The sequence below is a fragment of the Erythrolamprus reginae genome, chromosome 1 (assembly GCF_031021105.1).
Source record: "Erythrolamprus reginae isolate rEryReg1 chromosome 1, rEryReg1.hap1, whole genome shotgun sequence".
In the NCBI taxonomy this organism is placed as follows: Eukaryota; Metazoa; Chordata; class Lepidosauria; order Squamata; family Dipsadidae; genus Erythrolamprus; species Erythrolamprus reginae.
In genome coordinates this window covers 247,420,372-247,443,272 of record NC_091950.1, presented here as the reverse complement: position 1 = coordinate 247,443,272, position 22,901 = coordinate 247,420,372, and the positions used below count along the sequence as shown (strand labels likewise).

At 39.4% G+C, this 22,901-nt stretch overlaps 3 protein-coding genes across 3 annotated transcripts in view; 1 reads left to right on the top strand and 2 right to left on the bottom strand.

Annotated features, from left to right (window-relative positions):
• LOC139172332 (guanylate cyclase soluble subunit beta-2-like) overlaps window positions 1-10,485 on the bottom strand; it is a 29,027-nt gene extending 18,542 nt beyond the window's left edge. Inside the window, exons 1-5 of the mRNA XM_070761368.1 lie at window positions 10,420-10,485; window positions 7,487-7,681; window positions 4,966-5,039; window positions 3,010-3,104; window positions 1,032-1,192 (exon numbers count right to left, since the gene is read on the bottom strand). Of these exons, the coding sequence (XP_070617469.1) occupies window positions 1,032-1,192; window positions 3,010-3,104; window positions 4,966-5,039; window positions 7,487-7,681; window positions 10,420-10,485 (591 nt within the window). The remainder of the gene's footprint in view (window positions 1-1,031; window positions 1,193-3,009; window positions 3,105-4,965; window positions 5,040-7,486; window positions 7,682-10,419) is intronic.
• Window positions 1-22,901, top strand: part of VPS36 (vacuolar protein sorting 36 homolog) — a 353,187-nt gene that overhangs the window by 58,520 nt on the left and 271,766 nt on the right. The window lies entirely within an intron of this gene.
• Window positions 13,669-21,570, bottom strand: C1H13orf42 (chromosome 1 C13orf42 homolog). The gene is made up of 3 exons (XM_070738428.1): window positions 21,018-21,570; window positions 18,879-19,023; window positions 13,669-13,913 (listed from the first exon to the last, which is right to left on the bottom strand). The coding sequence occupies exons 1-3, from the start codon at window positions 21,429-21,431 to the stop codon at window positions 13,669-13,671; spliced, it is 804 nt and encodes a 267-aa protein (XP_070594529.1). The 5' UTR covers window positions 21,432-21,570.

The following is a 22,901-nucleotide window of genomic DNA, read 5'->3' as shown; positions in this document are numbered from 1 at the left end:
CTTCTGTCCCCTGTCCTATTGCTCTCCTATATCTCCTATACCTTTCTTCTATTCCTATATCTCTTCTATTCTTTCATTTATATGTTCTATTACTATATCTTCTTTTCTATTCTTACATAGATATATTTTACTATGAGTATCTCCTCTATAACCTTCATCATGTATTTTACTATGTGTATATAGATATATACCCACTAAAACTCTCATTGTGTATTGGACAAAATAAATAAATAAAAGAAATAATAAATAAATAAATTTAGAAACATTGGAGAAGGTCTCATGTTTCAATAACAGAATCAAACTGTGATTCATAACTCTTTGGACCTGTTCAGGCTATATGCAACTTTAATTCCAATTTTCCTTTCACAATGGGTTGTATACAAAAACTCTCTCCTTCTGTTCATTTGTTTATCATTTTTCTTAAACATTCCCACTGCTGAAGCATATTACTGATATATTTGTCATAGTCGAGAATGGCCATGGCATATATTGAAAGGTAATTAATTTCTAATTTAAAATAATTCAAAGGCAGGAAAAAGCATTGTTCCTGTAAATGACCCTTCTATCCTTTGGCTACAATTGCTTCATTTCAGTATAAATGCAAGACAGTTCCATGCATTACAATTACAATGAAAAGCAATAGCTCAGCCTTCCTCTGATTATAACTCTCCAAATTCCTGGAAAACATGCATGTTTTAGTGTAGCCATCTATTATATTTCATCTCCTGCAGGTAACTCTAAGAAAGCAGGACTCTCACAGATTCATAGTAAGTCTACTGCAATAAGAAAGAGGGCAGGTTACAAAATTTAGGAAAATAGAAACGTGTATCTTATCAGTGAGTTTATTATAGCAGGATCAACCTATCACCTTTGAGCTTGGTTTAATGGAGAAGATGCTACTCACAAAACTCTATCTGTACTTGTTCTGCAGCAGTTTGAAACTAATCTATTCTGTCATATCAAAATACAAAAATATGTATTCTGTCTCTCGCACGCACATTTCCATTGTGCCTCCCCAGAAGAAAATGTACCTGGTAGGACAAAGCAAGGTAGCTATGTAAGGAGTCAAGATTCTCAATAAACTCCATCAAATTTCCTCCTAGTGTCCGTAGCATTTTATCATATCCTGAGGTTTTGCAGAAATTAAAAAAGTACTGGCCAAAAAGCTTCAACACTGCCTCCTCTGGCATTTCTACATGGGAAGAAAAAAAAAAAGCAGATTCAGGAATAATGGCATGTATACCTGGGCACAGCAGAAAGTATGTGCCTTTTCTCATGAACATGATTGGCCTTCATGATACCTTCCTTGATGCTGCCGCAACAGCAAGACTTCATTCAGTTTCTCCATCCATGAAAATAATCTGCAGCATAGGTGCAGGACTAACTTAAGAAGTGATTCACATCTACAATTTGATTCAAGGGCTCTTAAGAGTTGACTACAAACTAGAATTTTTTGAATAATAATAATTAATTAATAATAATAATAATAATAATAATAATAATAATAATAATAATAATTTATTAGATTTGTATGCCGCCCCTCTCCGAAGACTCGGGGTGGCTCACAACATGATAAAAACAGTATTATACAGGCACAAATCTAATATTGAAGTCTTATTCCTGTTAGATAATAGATCCAAAAAGAAGATAAAATAGCAATAGCACTTAGACTTATATACTGCTTCACAGTGCTTTTACATTACAGCCTTCTCTAAGTGATTTGCAGAGTCAGCATATTGCCCCCCAAAATCTGGGTCCTCATTTGACCCACCTCGGAAGGATGGAAGGCTGAGACAACCTTGAGCCCGTGGTGAGATTTGAACTGCAGTTAGCAGTCGGCTGAAGCAATGCTGCACTCTAACTACTGCACCACCTTGGCTCAATTCCTCAGCAACTGTTAATTTGATTCAAAGAGAGAAGTCACATAATGTAAAAAATATCTATTGAGCAAACTATATGTGCATACATGCACAATGTCCATTGAGTCTTGGAATGATTTCAGAAATTCAGTTTGATCAATTTAATTGATTTGAATTTAATTGTTGGTTTTTGTTTTGCCATCAGCTGGGCACAAAATAATTTAGAAATCATATCATATGTTAATCCATATGACAAACATATGCTGTAATCAGTAAACTAAGAGCAACCTATAGTTTCAAATTGTACTATAGTACTTGAAAACAAATCATAATTTATTCACCAGCCCTTTTCTCATATGTTACTAATACTGTAATACCGATAAGGAATTCTATTCTATTCTATGAAAAGTAAGAAACTACATTTCAGTTTAGTGTGATATGAAAGCAGCACAGACTGCAGTCATTTAAGTTCCTTTAAATTAATTTGTTTAATAGCATTGAACACAGTCAATTAATTTTGTGGAAACAAAGGATTGGACTGCGGGACTCTTGAGGTTTAAATGCCACGACGGAATATAAATATGCTGGGGGGAAAGAAATCAACTCAAAATGAATAACTTAAACAGAAGAGAAAATATTTTAAAATGTAGCTGCAATACAAAATGAAAAAGGGTGTTTAAAAAAATGAAAATAATTACTAAAATCTGTAAGAAAGGAAGTAAATATCTTTGTTATGCTCAATCACTGGAACTGTATGTAGTTATATAAGGCAGTTAGAATAAAATGAATTAAACTGTAGAAATAAAATAAGGTATTAGGTGGAGCCTAAAAGACACAAACCCCATTTGCTATGTTGCTACAGCTGTTAGGCAAATGATTACAAATGTTCTAATGTACAAAATAAAGCAGGGTTAAAATACTTTAATTCTAGTTCCATTATTACAACTGTTATTATAGTTTTTAAAAGATAATTGTAGGGAGATGTGCAAGAGCAGATAAATATAAATTTATTCAGGATGAATGACTAGAATATTGCTTAATACAGCCTTAAAATGATGAGGTTTCAGAGTTCTTCCTATCCACATCCCTAAATGGGAATAATTCTATCTCTTGGCAAACAACAAATTAAAACATGTAATGAGTTCAGTACTTAGCATGTCGCAGGCCTCTTTGAGCAACTTCACAGTCAGAGAATCATCATACACTGTATATGTCATAAAGGTGTCTTCAGTTCCAGCCTGAGTTCTGTGACAATACCAAAGAAAAATTCTAATATGAAATGAAATACGGAACAAAAATATTCCACCTGGTTTGCCATATTTGGGTAAAACAACACATGCTACCAACATTTAAAGTGTGAAATTCAACTGACTGAAAGTAGTTTAGTCCTTGACTTACAACAATTCATTAACTGATCCTTACAACAGCACTGAAAAAAAAGAGAGTTATGACCATTTTTCACACTTACAACCTTTGTAGTATCCCCATGATCATGTGACCATAATTCAGATGCTTGGCAACTGGTTCATACTTACGACTGTTGCTATATCCCAGGGGTCATGTGCAGTAGTGGGTTGCATAATCCGTCATTACTGGTTCGCTCGTGTGCATGCGCAGAAGCGTCCCAGATGGGAGGGCAGAGCCTCTCACTACCGACACTATCGGTTTGTTGAACCAGGCCAAACTGGGAGCAACCCACCACTGGTCATGTAATCCCCTTTTGCGACCTTCTGACAAGCAAAATCAATGGGGAAGCCACATTCACTTAACAACTGCAGAGATTCACTTATCAACTGTGACAAAAAAAGGTCGTAAAATGGGGCAAACTCACTTAAACCAATGTCTCACTTAAAAAAACAACATTTTGGGCTCAATTGTGGTTGTAAGTGCAGGATTACTTGTACTCGCTAACTGGGTAGAGAGATGTCTGAAAATCTTTTTAAAAACCCTTTAACCATTTCATTTCAAGCTCAATTAAGGACACCAAAAGTAAAAAATACAAACAATTATGGTATAAATGGCACGAATGGATTCAAAACAAAGATTGAAAATGTAACAAGACAAAGTACCAGTATACAAAAGAAAGATAACAATTATCTTAAGATGTATGATTTCTCTTTCTATGTATTTCTACCCTAATAGTAAACTCTACTTACAATATTTTTATATAAATGTACATATATATGAAGAAATGTATTGAAAAGGTAATAGAAATGGATTAAGATCTGTTAAACTAGAACAAAATATGTGAGAAATATTTTCTTTTACTCCTTTTTTTTTCCTTTTGGGAAAACAATAAAGAAACTATAAAAAAAAACTTTAACCAAAAGCATTTGCTATGCCCTGCCAGGCTTTGGAATTTAGTGGAGCAATCGCAAAATCAGCTTATTTATTTAGTTCTATTTATTTATTCAAATTTCTAGGCTGCCCTTCTCCAGGGGACTCAGGGTGGCTTACAGAATAAAATCAATACAAAATCCTGGTATGAAATTATAACCCCAGCCTGAAAACCCAAATCTAAAAATCCCAAACATTTAAACCCATTTATCCAAACTCTTCTCAATCACAATCATATTTTCAGCCGGAGCAGAATGTCCACGCTCAAGCTTAAATATCAGAGACTTGTAGCAATAAATAAGAAATGGGTTGTGGCAGAAACGTTTGTAGATTATACCGTTCTTAACCTGAACCAGGGCTGGGCTACTGCCCGGATGGGGACGGGACGCAGTGGGGTAGCGAAAATGGAGTTCCACCCCAGAGCACCCAATTTGCACTGAAAGATGTTGAAAGAAAATGCATAAGCCACGCCCACAGTGTGGTAGTAAAACTTTTGGCAGCCCTTCACTGACCTGAACCCAAACTCTTGTCCTGGATGCACCCAAACCATCCTCTGGAACCGGGCTCTCTAACCTTGGCAACTTTAAGACTTGTAGACTTCAACTTCCAGGATTCTTCAAAGCTTTGCTGGCAGAGGAATTCTGGGAGTTGAAGTCGACAAGTCTTACAGTTGCCAAGATTGGAGACCCCTGCTCTGGAATACAGGTAACTCCTTGGTTCCATGGTCTTGCTTTACCAGTGATAATGATGTGAGGTTATAAATATTTACCTGAGCTTTTCCCATGTTTCTTCACCAAATTTCTCTACCACAAGGGACTTCAGACAGGAGTTGATAAATCCATACTTTAAGGAGGGAGAGAGAGAGAGAGAGAGAGAGAGAGAGAAGGGGGAACAGAGAAATTCTCATGAATATCCTGTGTAAATATAACATTGCACATACATACTTTCCACTAAGCTATGTTATTTTATGCTGAGTATTAATATTATCGCATTCCCTGTATTTACCGTATTTTTGGAGTAAAAAAGGCTGAAAATTTAGGTGCATCTTATACTCTGAGTCTAGCTTTTTTTAAAGCTTTCCCCCCCAGCCCTAACTAGGTGTTAACAATCTTCCCAGGTCTTACCTTGCAGGTTCTTTCATTGTTACCCGCTGCGAAGAATGTTTCCCAAGACCTAAGTCTTTGCAGGTTTTTTTTCATTGCTCTACTTTCTCTGAATGTTTCTTTTCAGCTCTAACCAGGTGCTAACGATTTTCCCAGCTCTTACTGGTTTGCAAGCTCTTTCATTGTTACTCTCTCTGAATAAGGTTTTTTTTAAAAAGCCCTTACCAGGGGATAAAATAATGTGCAGAAGAGACCAGACTAAGGACGCTAGGCAGATAAATTTCTGATAAGCAGATTCTTTTCCCTATTTTCCTCTCCAAAAACTAAGGTGCCTCTTATACTCTGAAAAACACAGTATGTGAAGAATAGCTTCTTTCTGGCCTTCCCCCCCTCTCCTCTCAATTGCTTACTTTTATAAATTATCCTGCTATCTTTGTTGCTGCCCTGAATCTACTGGAGAAGGGCAGCCTATACATTTGATTATATAAATAAACAAACAAATAAATAAATATGCCATTGCACAAAGAGAAAACTTGAAAAGAAGACTTACCATGGCACCTTTATATCACACGAGGCAGGACTGGTTTTCTTGGTGCAGGTGACTTACTATTTTTTTTCTGTGTAAAAGTTTTTTTTTTTTAATTCGCTTGCAAACATTTTCATATATGTATCATTTCATTTCTCATTTCATTATTTTACAAAAGTTTCATACACATATTCTGTATTTATCTTATTGCTTTATTAGTTCAAGGTTGCTTTTTGTACCATCCTCCCTATCTCATACAGCTCTTCCTTCTCTTTCTTCTTCTTTTCTCTTCTTCTTTCTCTTTCTCAACCTATTTCCCCTTCCCACTCTCCTTCTCCTCTTCCCTACTTCCTGCCCTCTCTCCTAACTCTCTTCTCCGCTCTTCTCTTCTTTCTTTCTCCTCTTCTTTCTTTCTTCTTACTCCTCTCTTCCCTTCCTCCTTCCTTTGCTGTACTTTCTCTAATTTTCTGGGATGGTATTCCAACAACCTCGAAATTTTTACACAGTCTTACATTTTTTCCCTTGGTGTAGGTGACTTACTCTGTCTAAAAGCTTGGAGACCCAGCATTTAAATACTGGGTGAATGTAGATAGGAGGATCCATAGGGAAGGCTGTGTTGACTTCTACCTGTTACATTTCAGTGGAGACTCTGAATGGCCATGGTTGGGGAAACTGAACTGATTGAATCCCTTGGAGTATTGAAGCATACTTTGAAAATATGACTTTGCGGTTCCTGTTATGATAATTCAGCGCAGAAATCACAGAACATTATGTAACAACAGAGTGGAAGGTATACTAATTGATAAAAAGTTGTGTCTGTTGTTGCAGAATCAACACACACATTTTAACCTTCTTTAGAGTCAACTTAAGCCTTCTGCTCATTATTATTATTATTTATTAGATTTGTATGCCGCCCCTCTCCGCAGACTCTCATGGTCTTTATCTATTTTATTTATTTATTTATTTATTTATTTAATTTATTTAATTTATTTATTTATTTATCTATCTATCTATCTATCTATCTATCAATTAATTTATTTATTTATTTATTTATTTACGGGATTTATCTGCCGCCCAGCTCCAATTGGACTCTGGGCAGCTTACAGTAATGACAATAAATATCAACACTATAGAATAAATAGGAACAATAAATACAATAAAACAGTATAAAATACATTGTAACCCTAAAAATCCACACATACTTTCACTCATTCATGGTCCCAGGCCCGCTGGAAAAGCCAGGTCTTGATGGCTTTCCAGAAGACTGGTAGGATAGGGATAGCATGGATCTCCGGAGGCAGTTCGTTCAAAAGCATCGGAGCCACCACAGAGAAGGCCCTTCCTTGAGATTCTGCCAATTGACATTGTTTGGCAGATGGGACCCAGTGGAGCCTTTTTGGTCATAGGGAAATATGAGGTAGAAGGTGGTTCCATAAGTAGTCCAGTCCTAAGCCACGTAGGGCTTTAAATCTTCGGAGAGGGGCGGCATACAAATCTAATAAATTATTATTATTATTATTATTATTATTATTATTATTATTATTATTAAAAGGTGATCAACAACACCTTGAATTGCGCTCAGAGGCCAACTGGCAAACAATGCAGTCCACAGAGAGTTGGAGTAATATGAATGTATCTTGTACACCCACTATAGCTCACACAGCTGCATTTTGAACCAGCTGGAGGTTCCGAATGCTTTCCAAGGGTAGCCCCATGTAGAGCGCGTTGCAATAGTCAAGATGTGAGGTGATGAGGGCATGAGTGACTGTATGAAGGGCCTCCTGATCTAGGTAGAGCCGCAACTGGTGCACAAGTCTTCCTCTTGGGCTCCCTGTAATTGAGTCCCAGAGAGTGTGCTGCAGAAAAGAACAACATATCAGTAGTTCTTCACACTGAAACCAACTACAGGTAGACTTTGGGTTGTGTGACATTCTTCATCATATCTGGGGACACAGCACAATCATAGTTCTGACCTCTGGGGTCTCTGATGATAATCTGCCAATCCTATCTGTCCCCCCTCTGTTAATTTTTTCCCTTTGGCATTTCCTACTTTTCCTTGCAAGTTCTCTTTCACAAAATGGCATGCTGAAAGAACAATTTTATTTAGTGCCCTTTTTACCCATATCGAAACGATGGATGGAAACTAATCAAGGAGTGAAGCAACCTGGAATTAAGGAGAAACTTCCTAACAGTGAGAACAATTAAGCAGTGGAACAGCTTTGCCTCCAGAAATTGTGAGTGCTTCCTCACTGGAGATTCTATATTATTATTTGAAACAGCCATAGGTTTAGGGCAGTGATGGCGAATGCTCAAATCTGAATGTGCATGGATGTTTGTGCATGTGCGCATGCTGGAGCATGGGAAACACAAAGTCAAGCCAGCAGTATGCATGCATGCACCAGCCAGCTGGTTTTCAGGTTTCCAGCACACGCATGCCAACCGGTCAGCTGATCTTCGTGCACACAAGAGCACCGGAAAACCCAAAACCAGCTGAATGGCATGTGCCTGCCTGTTTTTGGTCATTTTGAGGCTGTTTTCAGACTGTTTCCGGGCCTTTTTGGGTCCATTTTGGGTGGCATTTTCAAATTGTTTTCCGGTGGTTCAGCTCCCATGAAAACCAGCTGGCCAGGATGCATGTGTGTGTTGAAAACCAGAAGAGCATCTCTGAGTGCCACCTCTGGCTCGCATGCCATAGGTTTGTCATCACAGGTATAGGGACTCCTGGCGAGTAGGATCCGAGACCAAGCTATAAGAAACAAGTTGGAATCACTCTAGAACATGCAAAGAAATATTTCACTCTTGGGTTTAAATGATTTATACAAGAAATACTCCCAGCTGGTGGTGGGGTATGGTTGATTGTCTGGTGGTGGGATTACTGAGCACATGTTATATGTTATGTGTTGTGGTTAGCTCTGGCCCAGCTCCTGCCCCAAGGACTGTTTTGCCCCCGGTGGAATCTGCTGATGAAGGCTCCTCTGACCAAGAAGACATGAGTGACAGGGAGGAGGAGAGTGTGGCAGACAGCTCAGAAGGAGACCAATTATCTAGCTCCTCCTTGGATTCAGAACAAGAGTTAATGATACAGCCACGCATGCGGAGAGCGATGCATAGGCAACAACAACTGAGAGATTATTATCAAAGAAAATGAGGCCACCTGTGGTTGGGTGGGGCTGTGGTAATTAGTGAGGCTGCTATAAATAGCAGCCTGTGGGTTTGGACATTGTGGAGGATCATCTGATCGTTGTGTTTCGTGAGTGCTTTACTGACTTTGACCTTTTGTGTGCTGATTTTCCCCCGCTTTGAAACTAAACCAGAGCAAAGTGTGTTTCACTTTGTGAAAGAAGAAGGACTGTGAATTACCTCACAGCTGCAAGCTAAGTATCACAGAACTGATAAGGGACTTGTACAAATTACCAGTTTGTTTGGAGATGAGTGCTCTTTGCTATACCAAAAGAGGGCTTAGTTTAAGTGAAATTCCGTTATAAAGAACATTGTTTTGAATTTTCAAACGTGTGTGTGTCTGAAATTTGTACCTGTGAATTTTTGGGAGGAGTCTACCAGAGAGCCCGACAGAACAGTTATGTGTGTGTTTTATATTATAAAAATCAATAAAAATATTATTTTTTTTTAAAAAGGTATAGGGACTCCTGGTTGAACAAAGGGCTGGACTCAGCGGTGAGCTACAAACTGGAATGCTAAATTACACTCGCCGCCGCAGCTCATACGTTCTTACGGGGCCAGCATGATTTTGCTGCTACACCTGTGGAGGTAGCAAAATCGCTCAAGGAGCCACAGGTTCGTCAACTTTTCAGCATGCGCGGAAACAAAAAAACCCTCACTGAAATACGGGGGCACTTCCGGATCCGTGCTCAATTTTGGTACCTCCAAGGTGTAGCAGCAAAATCACACTGGCCCCACAAGAACTTACAAGCCGTGGCAGTGCACACAATTTAGCGTTCTGGCTTGTAGCCCATCGCTGGCTGGACTAGAAGACCTCCAAGCTTCCTTTCAAGTCTGTTGTATTCTAGCGATCTCAGCAACTTCTATGGCGCATCTTCATTGCTACCATCAGGTTTCCTATCTCTTCAGTTATCCATTGGCCCAGACTTTGAGAGAAGTTGAAGAATTGAAGTCATGGCCCTCCTTACTACCTGCCAAGCTAAAAGCCATCCCCCTTCACACACACAATAAATTGGTATGTTATGCAAAGCAAAATATCAGTCTCCAGTATAATCATCATTTCCAATAGATAGTCTTAATCCTACATCTGGACCCTACAAGGGAACAGATCAGCTGGATGGTTGCAGACCGTTGTTTCAGAATGATACTCACCAGTTCAGAGAAAGGGAAAAGTTAAACAGAAGCAGCAGGGGAGATCTTGCAGGAATGGGAAGCAACTCAGAGAGGTGATAGGGAACATTTTGGTATCTTAGTGCTGATAGTGATTCTGTCTGCCCTTGGAGAGATTATGCGGATGAAAAATCCCCAAACGTTTTGTAAGAGCAATCGCAATAGGTTTGGAAATTTCCAAAATTGTTCAGTAGCTTGGCGTCGGGAACTCGATGGCACAAAACAAATTACTGCGAACACTCACATTCATGAGTGTTAATTTGCAGGATCCAGAATTTGCAGGAGAGAAAATACCGTAATCAATGTCCATCCCTTTGTTTTGTATGCTATGTTTAATTGTTTAGTCCTAGTTTGTTTTCTTTCAAGGAGGTGAAACCTACGGTGCTTTAAATGTCTCTCTCGGGTCATTTCCCCCCCCTTAAAATCAAATTATTGATTATCTTTAGGGAAATCTATATAAGGCTTTGTTCCTACAGCAAATGGGACATCTGGGTATAGCGTATACAAAACACTGGGGAACAATGTTGATCTTAATATTAATAATGTTGTTGGTGTGTGTGTGTGTGACTGCGTGTTTGTGCCTGATTGTATCACCCAGCAACTGCAATTTTCCTGACTTGATCATTTGTGAAGAGCATGAATTGTAAGCTTCGTACAAGTTTTACAAAATAAAAAAGAAACTAACAAACCAACTACCATTCTCCTTGGCTACAACCATAATCCAAATTTAGATTAGAAATTTCTAATTACTGGGCATTAGTAGTTACTCACATCATGAATTAATTTTAAAATCTACTTCCATTTTAAAAAGAACAGAAGGTAGGCAAGGAAAAAAACTTCTAGAGCCTTTGATTGGATAGTGGCCTGTTTAATTGGATTTTTAAAAAAATATATCTTAATGTAGAGGGGACATTAGGACTAGACTCCCAGGAGCAAATGAAGTTCCTGTAGAAATAGAAAACCAGCTGCTTGTGGCTGGTTGGCAGTTGCAGCGGTGTTGGGCAGCATGGACCATAGAAACATAGAAGTCTGACGGCAGAAAAAGACCTCATGGTTCATCTAGTCTGCCCTTATACTATTTCCTGTATTTTATCTTAGGATGGATATATGTTTATCCCAGGCATGTTTAAATTCAGTTCCTGTGGATTTATCTACCACGTCTGCTGGAAGTTTGTTCCAAGGATCTACTACTCTTTCAGTAAAATAATATTTTCTCATGTTGCTTTTGATCTTTCCCCCAACTAACTTCAGATTGTGTCCCCTTGTCCTTGTGTTCACTTTCCTATTAAAAACACTTCCCTCCTGAACCTTATTTAACCCTTTAACATATTTAAATGTTTCGATCATGTCCCCCCTTTTCCTTCTGTCCTCCAGACTATATAGATTGGGTTCATTAAGTCTTTCCTGATACGTTTTATGCTTAAGACCTTCCACCATTCTTGTAGCCCGTCTTTGGACCCGTTCAATTTTGTCAATATCTTTTTGTAGGTGAGGTCTCCAGAACTGAACACAGTATTCCAAATGTGGTCTCACCAGCACTCTATATAGCGGGATCATAATCTCCCCCTTCCTGCTTGCTATACCTCTAGCTATGCAGCCAAGCATCCTACTTGCTTTCCCTACCGCCTGACTGCACTGTTCACCCATTTTGAGACTGTCAGAAATCACTACCCCTTGCCTGTGCTGCAAGGGATTCCTAGGTGATGTATGGTATGTCTGTGTGTATGTCTGGTTTAATAATGGGGTTTTAAAATGTTTTTTAAATTTATTAGATTTGTTGTGAATTGTTCTATTGTATGTTGTGAGCCGCCCCAAGTCTACGGAGAGGGGCGGCATACAAATCTAATAAATAACTAAGTAACTAAGTAACTAAGTAACTAAGTAACTAAGTAACTAAGTAACTAAGTAAATAATTAAATAAGTAAATAATTAAATAAGTAAATAAGTAAATAAGTAAATAAGTAAATAAATAAGTAAACAAACAAACAAACAAACAAACAAACAAATAAATATGCCCCCCGAAACGCAGTATATTGGTGTGGGATTGGGGGTATTTTGGGTACAACCTTGACTGTACACATTTAAAGTCTTTTAATAGTTAAAGAAAATGCTATAATAAAATGCCAGTGCAGTTTTCATAATAGGAGGGAAGAAAAAAGAAGAAGTATAGTAGAGAACTAAAGACTCAGAATGGCAGCAGGCATTGAGCACAAAGGTAGAGAAAGTTTCCCATAATATCCTTCAGCCCCAATCCCGCTGGCTTTTAGGAACATGCTTAAGACCTGGTTTTCCTCACATACTCTATACTAGGATGGATTACCAAGTAATCATTGGGTATGTGTAGTGTTTAAGACTGATTTCCCCCCTCAACCTGGTCAGCTTTTTAATGCAATGCATGTTTTTATTGTTTTTTGCCCTGTAAATTAAGATAATCATTTGGTAAGTGAGCAGTTTTAAAAATCTGCTAAATATCCTCCTCCCCCCCTAAAAAAAACTTCAACAGTTTTGGCAACAGTCAAGCTCACTGTATGTTTTTCACTCTATGTATTGCCTTCTGAGCGAGATGGAAAAGTGCCCTCTAAGTACTTTCAATGTGGATGTTGGGTACAAGAATCATGTTCTTCTTTGGTTTCTGTTTCTTGCCCTCCACATGCTGTACAAATAATGACTGCTGTGACTTTCAGGTCTTCTCCTTCAGAGAAGAGCAGGGCCTCCAGGTTATAAATGAGGGCAATTGTTTAAAATTAAAATATTCAGGCTTTACTTTATTTAGAAGAACCCAACATTTTCTCCCTCCATTCGAAACATAGATTCTGGGTGCACATTCCTAGATTACAGTGTTAACCTGAGTCCAGCATAGCAAGCGAAGAACCATTTTCAAAATTAATGTAGGAACAATATTCACCAAAGTTGCATGACTTGGATTTTTTTTTTTGCAATGCTTTATAATCTAACCTGCAACATAGTAGCACAAAATGTCCCTGGGCGATGATGATGATGATAATAATAAAAATAACAATTTATTGATTTGTATGCCGCCCCTCTCTGAAGACTCATGGCATTCATGCTAACATTTTCTATATGATATGGATAATCAACTTCAGATATGCCATGGAAAGGGAAGAAGAACTGAATGAGAAAATTTCCATAATGTTGCAGCTTGCCTAGTTGCTGAATGAACTTATTTTCTGCCTGTTCACACAATACACTGAATTATAAACTAACTAAGCGGGGGGAACAACCTGCTATGCCATCAGGTTTAACCTCGCTAAGTTTACTAACTTCTTTGAATACATTTATGAGGCCTTTGCGTAAGTGTGCTGTGTCCACACAACTACAAGGAAGCCCCAGTGTAGGCAGAATGTAAAGTCAAGTCCTGTCAGCTGTACACATCCAATAATTGATGCTGCTAATTTATTGCATAAAAATATCCTAGCCACCTGCTTCAGAAGAAAACCTCACTATCTGCTTATGTATGGTAAGAATTTCCAGGTCAGTGCTGTTCTTTGAGGCACATTTTGGGTTTAAATTTCATTGTGTTAAATGCTCCCTCTACAGCTTTAGGTAGGTACATTGGATATCTCTGCAGTTTCTTTCTGGAGCTGAATGTTCTTCCTTGGACTTTTCCTTTGGATTGGCTTGTGATTGCTTCTACTTGGCTGGTATTTTGGGAATATCTCCGAGGGGCACGAAGGATCCAGTTGGAATGTAAGCTGTGTTCTCTTGAACTAGAAACAACTGAAACATGGAACCAAATTTAGTATAGATGTATCTTGACAACAAGGATAACAAAATATGTACACTGCTCAAAAAAAATAAATGGAACACTTAAACAACACAATATAACTCAAACTTCTGTGAAATCAAACTGTCCACTTGTTCTGTCGGGCTCTCTGGTAGACTCCTCCCGAAAATTGAAAGGCACAAATTTCAGACACACGCACGTTTGAAAATTCAAAACAATGTTCTTTATAATGGAAATTCAAATAAACTAAGCACTCTTTTTGTATAGCAAAGAGCACTCATCTCCAAACAACCTGGTAATTTGTACAAGTCCCTTATCAGTTCTTAGATACTTAGCTTGCAGCTGATAGGCAATTCACAGTCCTTCTTCTTTCACAAAGTGAAACACTCTTTGCTCTGCTTTAGTTTCAAAGCGGGGAAAAATCAGCACACAAAGGTCAAAAGCAACAAGACAGGCATGAAACACAACGATCAGATGATCCTCCACAATGTCCAAACCCACAGGCTGTTATTTATAGCAGCCTCACTAATTACCACAGCCCCACCCAACCACAGGTGGCCTCATTTTCTTTGATAATAATCTCTCAGTTGTTGTTGCCTATGCATCGCTCTCCGCATGCGTGGCTGTATCATGAACTCTTGTTCCAAATCCAAGGAGGAGCTAGATAATTGATCTCCTTCTGAGCTGTCTGCCACACTCTCCTCCTCCCTGTCACTCATGTCTTCTTGGTCAGAGGAGCCTTCATCAGCAGATTCCACCGGAAGCAAAACAGGCCTGCAGCATGTGGATGTCTCCCCCACATCCACATTCCTTGGGGCAGGAGCTGGGCCAGAGCTAACCAGAACACCACTTAGAAAGCAACACAGATTGACAATCAATTTCACATGCTGTTGTGCACATTCCACTTTGTACAGAACAAAGTATTCAATGAGAATCTTTTATTCATTCAGATCTAGGATGTGTTATTTTGAGCAGTATAGATGCTGCTTAGGTTCTGCATACAGAAGGCTCCAAGTTCAGCTTCTAGCAGTGATGAGTTACTCCCAGTTTGGACCGGTCCTTAGAACCAGTAGCGCCAGCAGCAAGAGGCTCCACCCACCTACCCAGGAAGCTTCTGCGCATGTGCAGAAGTGTTGCACATGTGTGTGAGCACATGAGCAAACCGGTAGCAAAATCATTTGCAACCCACCTTACTGACCTCCAGTATTTCTTGGCAAGAGATTTAAGAAAGCTGCTACGAATAAAACTAGGCTAGATGGACCAATGACCTGGCTCAATAGAAAACTGATTTCCATTTTTCTGAACTAGAGATAGGCTCACTATGTCACAACTCCCTCGCTATGCTCTAACTGTGTCCCCCAAAGCACTAGAAGATTGGGTCACTGAAATTTAGTGTTAATAGGGCTGAACAACTGTTTGTAATGATGTCAAAGTAAGAGTAGAAATGAGTATGTCAAGCTGCAGTGAGGCAACAAAACAACAACTATCTTCATTCCCACCTTTGAACCATTCGCGGCTCGCAAACCCATAGTATTACAGATATTTTATGAAACAATTTTCTGGGATATTTATATACTCTAGTCACCTGAGATAACACTATTTTTACTATTAATTTACCCAGAGAGATAATTTTTGGTGCTAATAACGATTGCTATCAAACATTTTAACTGATTATTTAAATTGGTATGTGACAAACATACAGTAAACAGGACCAATACTGTATTTGATATAATGGAATAGGGCAGTGATGGTGAACCTTTTTTCCCCCTCGGGTGCTGAAAGAGCATATGCCCACGCTATTGCGCTTGCGCGAGTGCTCACACCCATAATTTAATGCCTGGGGAGGGCGAAAACAGCTTTCCCCACCTCCCCAAAGGCCCTCTGGAGGCCAGAAATGGCCTGTTCCCCAACTTCTGGTGGGTACAGTAGGCTTGTGTTTTGCCCTCCTCAGGCTCCAAAGGCTTCCCTGGAACCAGGGGAGGGTGAAAATGCCCTCCCCCATCCCTCTGGAGGCTCTCTGGAAGGCAAAACTGCCCTCCCAGAGCCTCTGTGCAAGCCAAAAATCAGCTGGCCAGCACACACATGCATGTTGGAGATGAGCTAGGGCAACGGCTCACATGCCAGCAGATATGGCTCTGCATGCCACTTGAGGCACCCGTGCCATAGGTTCGCCATCACTGGACTAGGGGGAAATTAGATGGGGAATAACTCATGAAGTGCCTTTATGAGGGATGAAGAGACAAGAAGCTACAGATAAATAAATCTGAAGCCCTGTAGACCAGGGGTGTGTTCCTCTTAGCTTCCTACCGGTGCGTGATGTGCGCAACGCAATGTTTTGCATACATGCATGATTTTGCTTCCACACATGTGCAGATGGATGTTTTTCCTTCTGCCTATGCTCAAAGAGCAAAAAAGTCACCCAAAATTAGGAAAAAAAGATGGTGCCATACACGGTCCGGCAAAGACAGCACTGGAGACATCACGTGCAAATTATGGCGAGGGGGGTGTTTGCCCAGGTTCGCCTGGTGCACCAGTTGCGGCCCTATCTGGACCGGGACTCACTGCTCACAGTCACTCATGCCCTCATCACCTCGAGGTTCGACTACTGTAATGCTCTCTACATGGGGCTATCCTTGAAAAGTGTTCGGAAACTTCAGATCGTGCAGAATGCAGCTGCGAGAGCAGTCATGGGCTTACCTAGGTATGCCCATGTTTCTCCATCACTCTGCAGTCTGCATTGGCTGCCGATCAATTTCCGGTCACAATTCAAAGTGTTGGTTATGACCTTTAAAGCCCTTCATGGCACTGGACCAGAATATCTCCGAGACCGCCTACTGCCGCACGAATCCCAGCGACCGATTAGGTCCCACAGAGTGGGCCTTCTCCGGGTCCCGTCAACTAAACAATGTTGGTTGGCGGGCCCCAGGGGAAGAGCCTTCTCTGTGGCGGCACCGGCCCTCTGGAACCAACTCCCCCCGGAGATTAGGATTGCCCCTACTCTTCCTGCCTTCCGTAAACTCCTTAAAACCCACCTTTGTCGTCAGGCATGGGGGAATTGAAACATCTCCCCCTGGGCATGTTTAATTTATATATGGTATGCGTGTGTGTATGTCTGTTAGTATATGGGGTCTTTTAAATCTTTAAACATTTTAAAAATTGTTAGATTATTTATGATTTGTTGTTACATGTTGTGAGCCGCCCCGAGTCTTCGGAGAGGGGCGGCATACAAATCGAATAAATAATAATAATAAATAATAATGCAAATTATGACACTACCGGAGCAGCTCACCTGATTGCACTGGTAGGAACCTACCTTTGCTGTGGCCTGAAAGAACAAAGGATCACATAGGCAAGCCGAGACCTTGGATAGACCATTTTCTAACTTTTTAATGGGTTATGCCAAATTGCTGTGGCTCAGCATTAAAGTGCTGGGATGGGACAGCACCCATTTAATTATTCTCCTCTATGCATCTGACTGGATACAGAAAGTTACCCTAAAAATTCCCTGTGCATTCAAAAACCAAGGATCTGGAACAGGGTTGCAGGGAAGAAGAGGAAAAGACACCATATTCCAAAAAAGTACTGCAAAATCAATAGCTAACAGACATGTGCTACTAATTATTTATTATTTTTAAGTCAATCTATCAATCTTCCAAGCAAAAGTATGGAAAATCCTGGATGTTTTGTTTGGAAGATCCATCTGGATTGGGTCCAAAGTTCCAATCTCTGGTTCCACAGAGATGGAACTTTGCTCAGTTCCCAGCAGAAGTACTATAAGTATACTACTAGGATGTATCTATTATTTACTCTCACAACTATGTGTTTTGTTTCATATCTAGGATGATGCACCAGTTGAAGTATTTTCTGGCCTAAGTAGTCCTGGAAGCATTTCCCCCCACCTTTTTTTATAAAGTTTATTTGACATACCAACATACAAACAACATACAAACAACGTTAAACATTTACCATTCCCTATATACATGAAAATTAATCTTTTACAATTCTATTTACTATACATTATATTCCTTTACTGCTAGTTTCCCTTTTTTTTCAATCCAATTGTACAATTTCTCCCACACTCTGTAGTAGTCCTTATTTTGTTGATTTTGTATTTCATACATTAATTTACTTAATTTGGCGCAGTCTAACATTTTTTTTAATCACCATCTCTTCATTTGGAGTCTTTTCTTGCTTCCATACTTGTGCGAATGCCAATCTTGCTGATGTAAGCATATGATTTATTAAACAGTAGTTTTCTTTACTGTGTTGGCCTCTAATTATTCCTAATAAATACATTTCTGGTTTCGTCTCTAATTTGTAATCCAATATTTCTTCCAGCCAGGTCTGAATTTGGGTCCAAAATTTTCTTGCTCCTGGGAGCATTCTCATCACTATGCATTTAAGCTACTGTAACAATATTTGTTACAGTAACAAATCTGAAATAAGGGACACCGTGCCTCAATGGCTAAGATGCTGAGCTTGTTGATCAGAAAGGTTGGCAGTTCGAACCCCTAGCGATACATTACAGAGTGAGCTCCCATTACTTATCCCAGCTTCTGCCAACCTAGCAAGTTCAAAGTATGTAAAAAATGCAAGTAGAAAAATAGGGTCCACCTTCGGTGGGAAGGTAACAGTGTTCTGTGCGCCTTTGGCCTTTAGTCATGACCACAGAACCATCATCAGACAGCGCTAGCTCTTCAGTTTAGAAATGGAGATGAGCACCGCCCCCTAGACTCAGGAATGACTGGCACATATCTTTACCTTTAGTTTTACCTAACATGATTTATATGAGGCTGCCCCTAAGACAACTCCCAAACTATTGCTAGTACAAAATGCAGCAGGCAGGGTATCATTGGATGAGAGCTACTATAGTCATTTAACGTTTTGAAAATTCAAATCTGATTGATTCCACATTTATTCAAACATTATTAATACTATTGAGATAGGTATGTACTTACTATCAAAATCTACGTCAACATGTGGATGATCCCTCACAACTTTGTGAAGTCTTTCTACCTCCAGTTTTGCAATAATCGAGTCAAAATAAGCAATTGCTTCAGTCACATCTGAACTGAATTGTGAGCCATTTCTGTCCACTGAGATCTGGATGGTGTGACAATGGTTTAATTAGAATAAACAAGCATTATAATTGCAACTCTCCCTCCAACTTTCAAGAATACAAAATGTAAACCCTTCAGAAAACAAACCAATAAGATGCTAAGATATTTTTTTTGCTAATTTATCAGGCTCCATTACAATTAACTACTATGCTGCTTTTATAATATATGTGGGTTATTTTTAATGTTGTATGCACTGAAGGACCGCCTGCCGTTTGTTTCAATTGAGAAGAAACTCCAGGGAGCTAAATTTGATCAAAATAATGTTGAATCTTGACTTTCCTCTTACTGAAGTATTGTAGGCCTCTTGGTACTTTGGAATTCTATTCCATGAGAGTAGAGCAAGAAATGAAGAAATATCTGCCCCCCAAAAGGTTGCTTATTCCTAAGCATAGTTCCCTCTAAGCTGAGCAGTGAGCAATCGCTCACTTAAAAATCATCATCAACTCAGAGTTTTCTAAACCTGCCCAGAAGCCGAGAGGGAAAGAGTGAGAGGAAAGGAGAGAGAGAGGAAGAGAGGAAGAGAGAGAAACAGGTAGAAAAAAGAGAGGAAGGAAAAGAAAAAGAAAAAGAATGGGAGTAAGGAAGAGAGAAAGAAAATAAAAATCTAGTTTGAAACTAGCTCAACTATTTAAGTGGCATTTTGATATTGATAGGGTTGCCCTATTATGAGCTCACTGTTATAGACACACAGTACAGTATTTTATTTTGAAATTCTCTGAGGCAAAAGAGGGTGGGTTTTTTATTTGTTTGTTTGTTTGTTTATTTACTTATTTATTATTTCTGTGTTGCCCAGTCCCGAAGGGACTGCCGCTCAGACACTATACTTTTCCGCCCCCCCAAAAAAAAAATTAGAGGGAACACTGTTCCTAAGTCTTTTATTTAATACTGTGACACAAAAAGTCTGTTCATTAGTTCTCTCACTTGAACCACTTGAGGTCTTTAAGAAATACTAATGTCACTTGATATCAAGGTATCTCTTTTATTGCCAGAAATTAAAATCTTAGCATTGCTGAATGACAAGTAACATCCTGATGATACATCCAACACTTTTGCTAGCACTTTAAATTGTCATTTGTATTAGCATAATAAAAGTGGTGGGTTATGCAGTATAGCAAACAATACATTTACAGTACTTACACTATTTATTTATTTTTGAAGTCAAATATGAGTGATTTCTGTGAGCAGTTAGCCTGGCCATAAACAGATAGGTGCTTTAATACATAAAAGACAAATTGTCTATAGAGATTCTCAATCATCCAGATTATAGTTGTCCCAAAGGTGCTTTTTCAAGAGGTAACTGGACTTTCTTGTTTTCTTTTGAAGACATTACACTTCTCATCCAAGAACTGAAGAAACTTCTTGAGTGAGAAGCAAAGCATCTTCAAAGAAAAACAAGGAAGTCCAGTTGCCTCTTGAAAAAAAGCACCTTTAGAAGACAATAGAAGACAAATGTATGCAGAAAAAAGTGTCAACCGTCTGTTCATTAAAAGAGAATGACATAAACATTTGTCAAAAGAAAAGAAAACCCGCTTGCTGTTCCTTCCCAGGTTGAACTTCAGTTTCTTGAAATTGCAACCTTTCTAGTCATGGATTTAGCCACCAGAAAATCTTCATTTTCAAACTGTTCATACTGCGGTTAGTGTGTGTGTCTGCTTTTAATTGCTTTATTTTTCTGATGAGAGAAGCAGTTCTGTCCCAATCAGAGGCAGCTTTTAAGGTTGTTTATGAGAATACACAAAGCCTGAAAAATAAATGTCCTTACTCTGAATACTGTGTGTGAATAGGCTATGTTAGTGTGGCAGACTATATGGAGTCTGACACTAAAAGCTATTACAAAACAAAAACTCGCCCACATTCCAAAACTCATCATTCATCTCCTCCCATCTTCCCATGCAGGCTTATTTTATTCTTATTCTAATTCTCCAAAGAGAGTGGTTATAACGTATTCTATGTAAACAAGGGAGTAACATATCCTACCTTAGAAGTCCGTTTGGGAGGAGGAGGGGCTTGGGTTGTTGTTGTTGTTGCTGAAGGTTTTGTAGACAAAGGGGAAATTTCAGGCCTTCTGCCCAAGGCATTCAAATCCTTGACGCCCTCTAGGTATTTTTTCCTCAGAGCTAACAAGTCTTGTAAATATTGTAAAGAGTCTTGTGTCTTTGAGTATAACCATGCCTTTTCTTCTTTCAGCTGAAGGCAGGCAACTGAATTAAGGCTGGTGGTACTTTTGCTTTTTTTCAGAGGTTCCAGCAATGTATGATCCTCATCTCGGAGAGCATACATGGAGGTGCTACGGATCAAACGAACCGGAGAGCCATCATAAGCTGGGATCCCATCAGATAAACTTCTCCTGCTGGAATTGGGATGAAATATGGAGTGTATTTTCCTGAACATGGTGTAGTTCCTTCTTCAACTATTCCATCTAACATTCAATCTCACTCCAGTTTTTCTACTAATGGACATGTCTTGCCGATACAGAAAAAGTTTTCATGTGTTGATTATGAAGGGGATCGGGTTTTCGTCTGCTTCAGACTTCTTTTGGCCCATCTCTTCATTTCTTTTCCAAAATGTGCCAAAGCTGAAGGGATGTAATGTCATCAGTCTTATCTTTATGACACCTGCACTTCGGTTCACCTAAAGGGTGCAGTAGCTCTTCTTTGCTTCTTTGTGCTGACCATGGTGCTGAAATAGTCTGTCTTTATAATGAAAAATATTTAGCACTTCGGAGTAGGTCAGGAGGCTACATAAAAGTTGCTAACACATCAGTATCCGGTGCATTTCTAATCAATATTAGATAATATCCTGCAGAAACCAGCAGCTAGAAGGGATTCTGTTTTCTTTGCTATGGCAACCGAAGCATGGTTACCGCTATCTGATAACACACATGAGTGTTGAGAATAAAGCAGGCTAAGATCAATTACACTGAGCATGGAAGACTGGCCTTCAAATAAAACACATTTAATAATCTAAGATGGTTATTGTTGATGATTATAGCACAGCTAATCTAGTGCAAGATTTAATGTATTTTGTTTTCCATGGTAGACTGAATGTTCCAAGGTCTAAGAACTCACTATTCTTTTTGCTTCTGGATGTTCTCTGAGAGCTTTGGCTAAGCACATGTGGAGCTGTATTGTTTGGAGGAGCTAATGAAACTTCAGATAGTTGCTAAGTCTTTCTCCCCTTCCACAGGTAATCCTCAATTTATAACTACCGGTATATCTGGCACCAGAATCTTGGTCATTGAGTGAAGATGCCCACGTAATTGCTTAGCTCAACAGCCACAATCCAGGTTCTCCCAGCTGTGGTCATAGAGCAATCTCCCAGGTGACTAAGCAGATAGAGGGTAAGACAGCTGTGAGAGCCGTCATGGGTGTACCTTGATACACCCATATAACACCTACGCTCTGCGAGCTGCACTGGCTTCCTATTAGTCTCTGGGCACAATTCAAGGTGTTGATTATTACCTATAAAGCTCTATATGGCTCAGGGCCAGACTATTTACGGGACCGCCTCTTGCCACATACCTCCCAGGGACCAATAAGAGCACTCAGAGTTGGCCTCCTCCAGGTCCCATCGACTAAGCAATGCAAGTTGGTGGGACCGTGGGGTAGGGCCTTCTCTGTTGCCGCCCCGGCTCTATGGAATCCATTCCCACCCTACTGGCCTTCCATAAGGCCATGAAAACTGGGGCCATGGATTAACAACTATCATGGCCAAATCATATGAATGGTATGTATGCATGTTGTTGTGACTGTTCTATCATGGGTTTTTAAATGAGGTTTTATTATTTAAGATTTTATATTCAACTTCTTTTTTATTGTATTGTATTTATATTGTTTATTGTAAGCTGCCCTGAGTCCTTTG

Excerpts from the sequence above, each read along its gene's own strand:
- C1H13orf42 (XM_070738428.1), bottom strand. The coding sequence starts at position 21,431 with ATGTTCAGGAAAATACACTCCATATTTCATCCCAATTCCAGCAGGAGA. Across the intron at positions 19,024-21,017 it reads CTCCCAAACGGACTTCTAAG|ATCTCAGTGGACAGAAATGG; the intron begins GTAGGATATGTT and ends CACACCATCCAG. Across the intron at positions 13,914-18,878 it reads TGTTGACGTAGATTTTGATA|TTGTTTCTAGTTCAAGAGAA; the intron begins GTAAGTACATAC and ends TCCATGTTTCAG.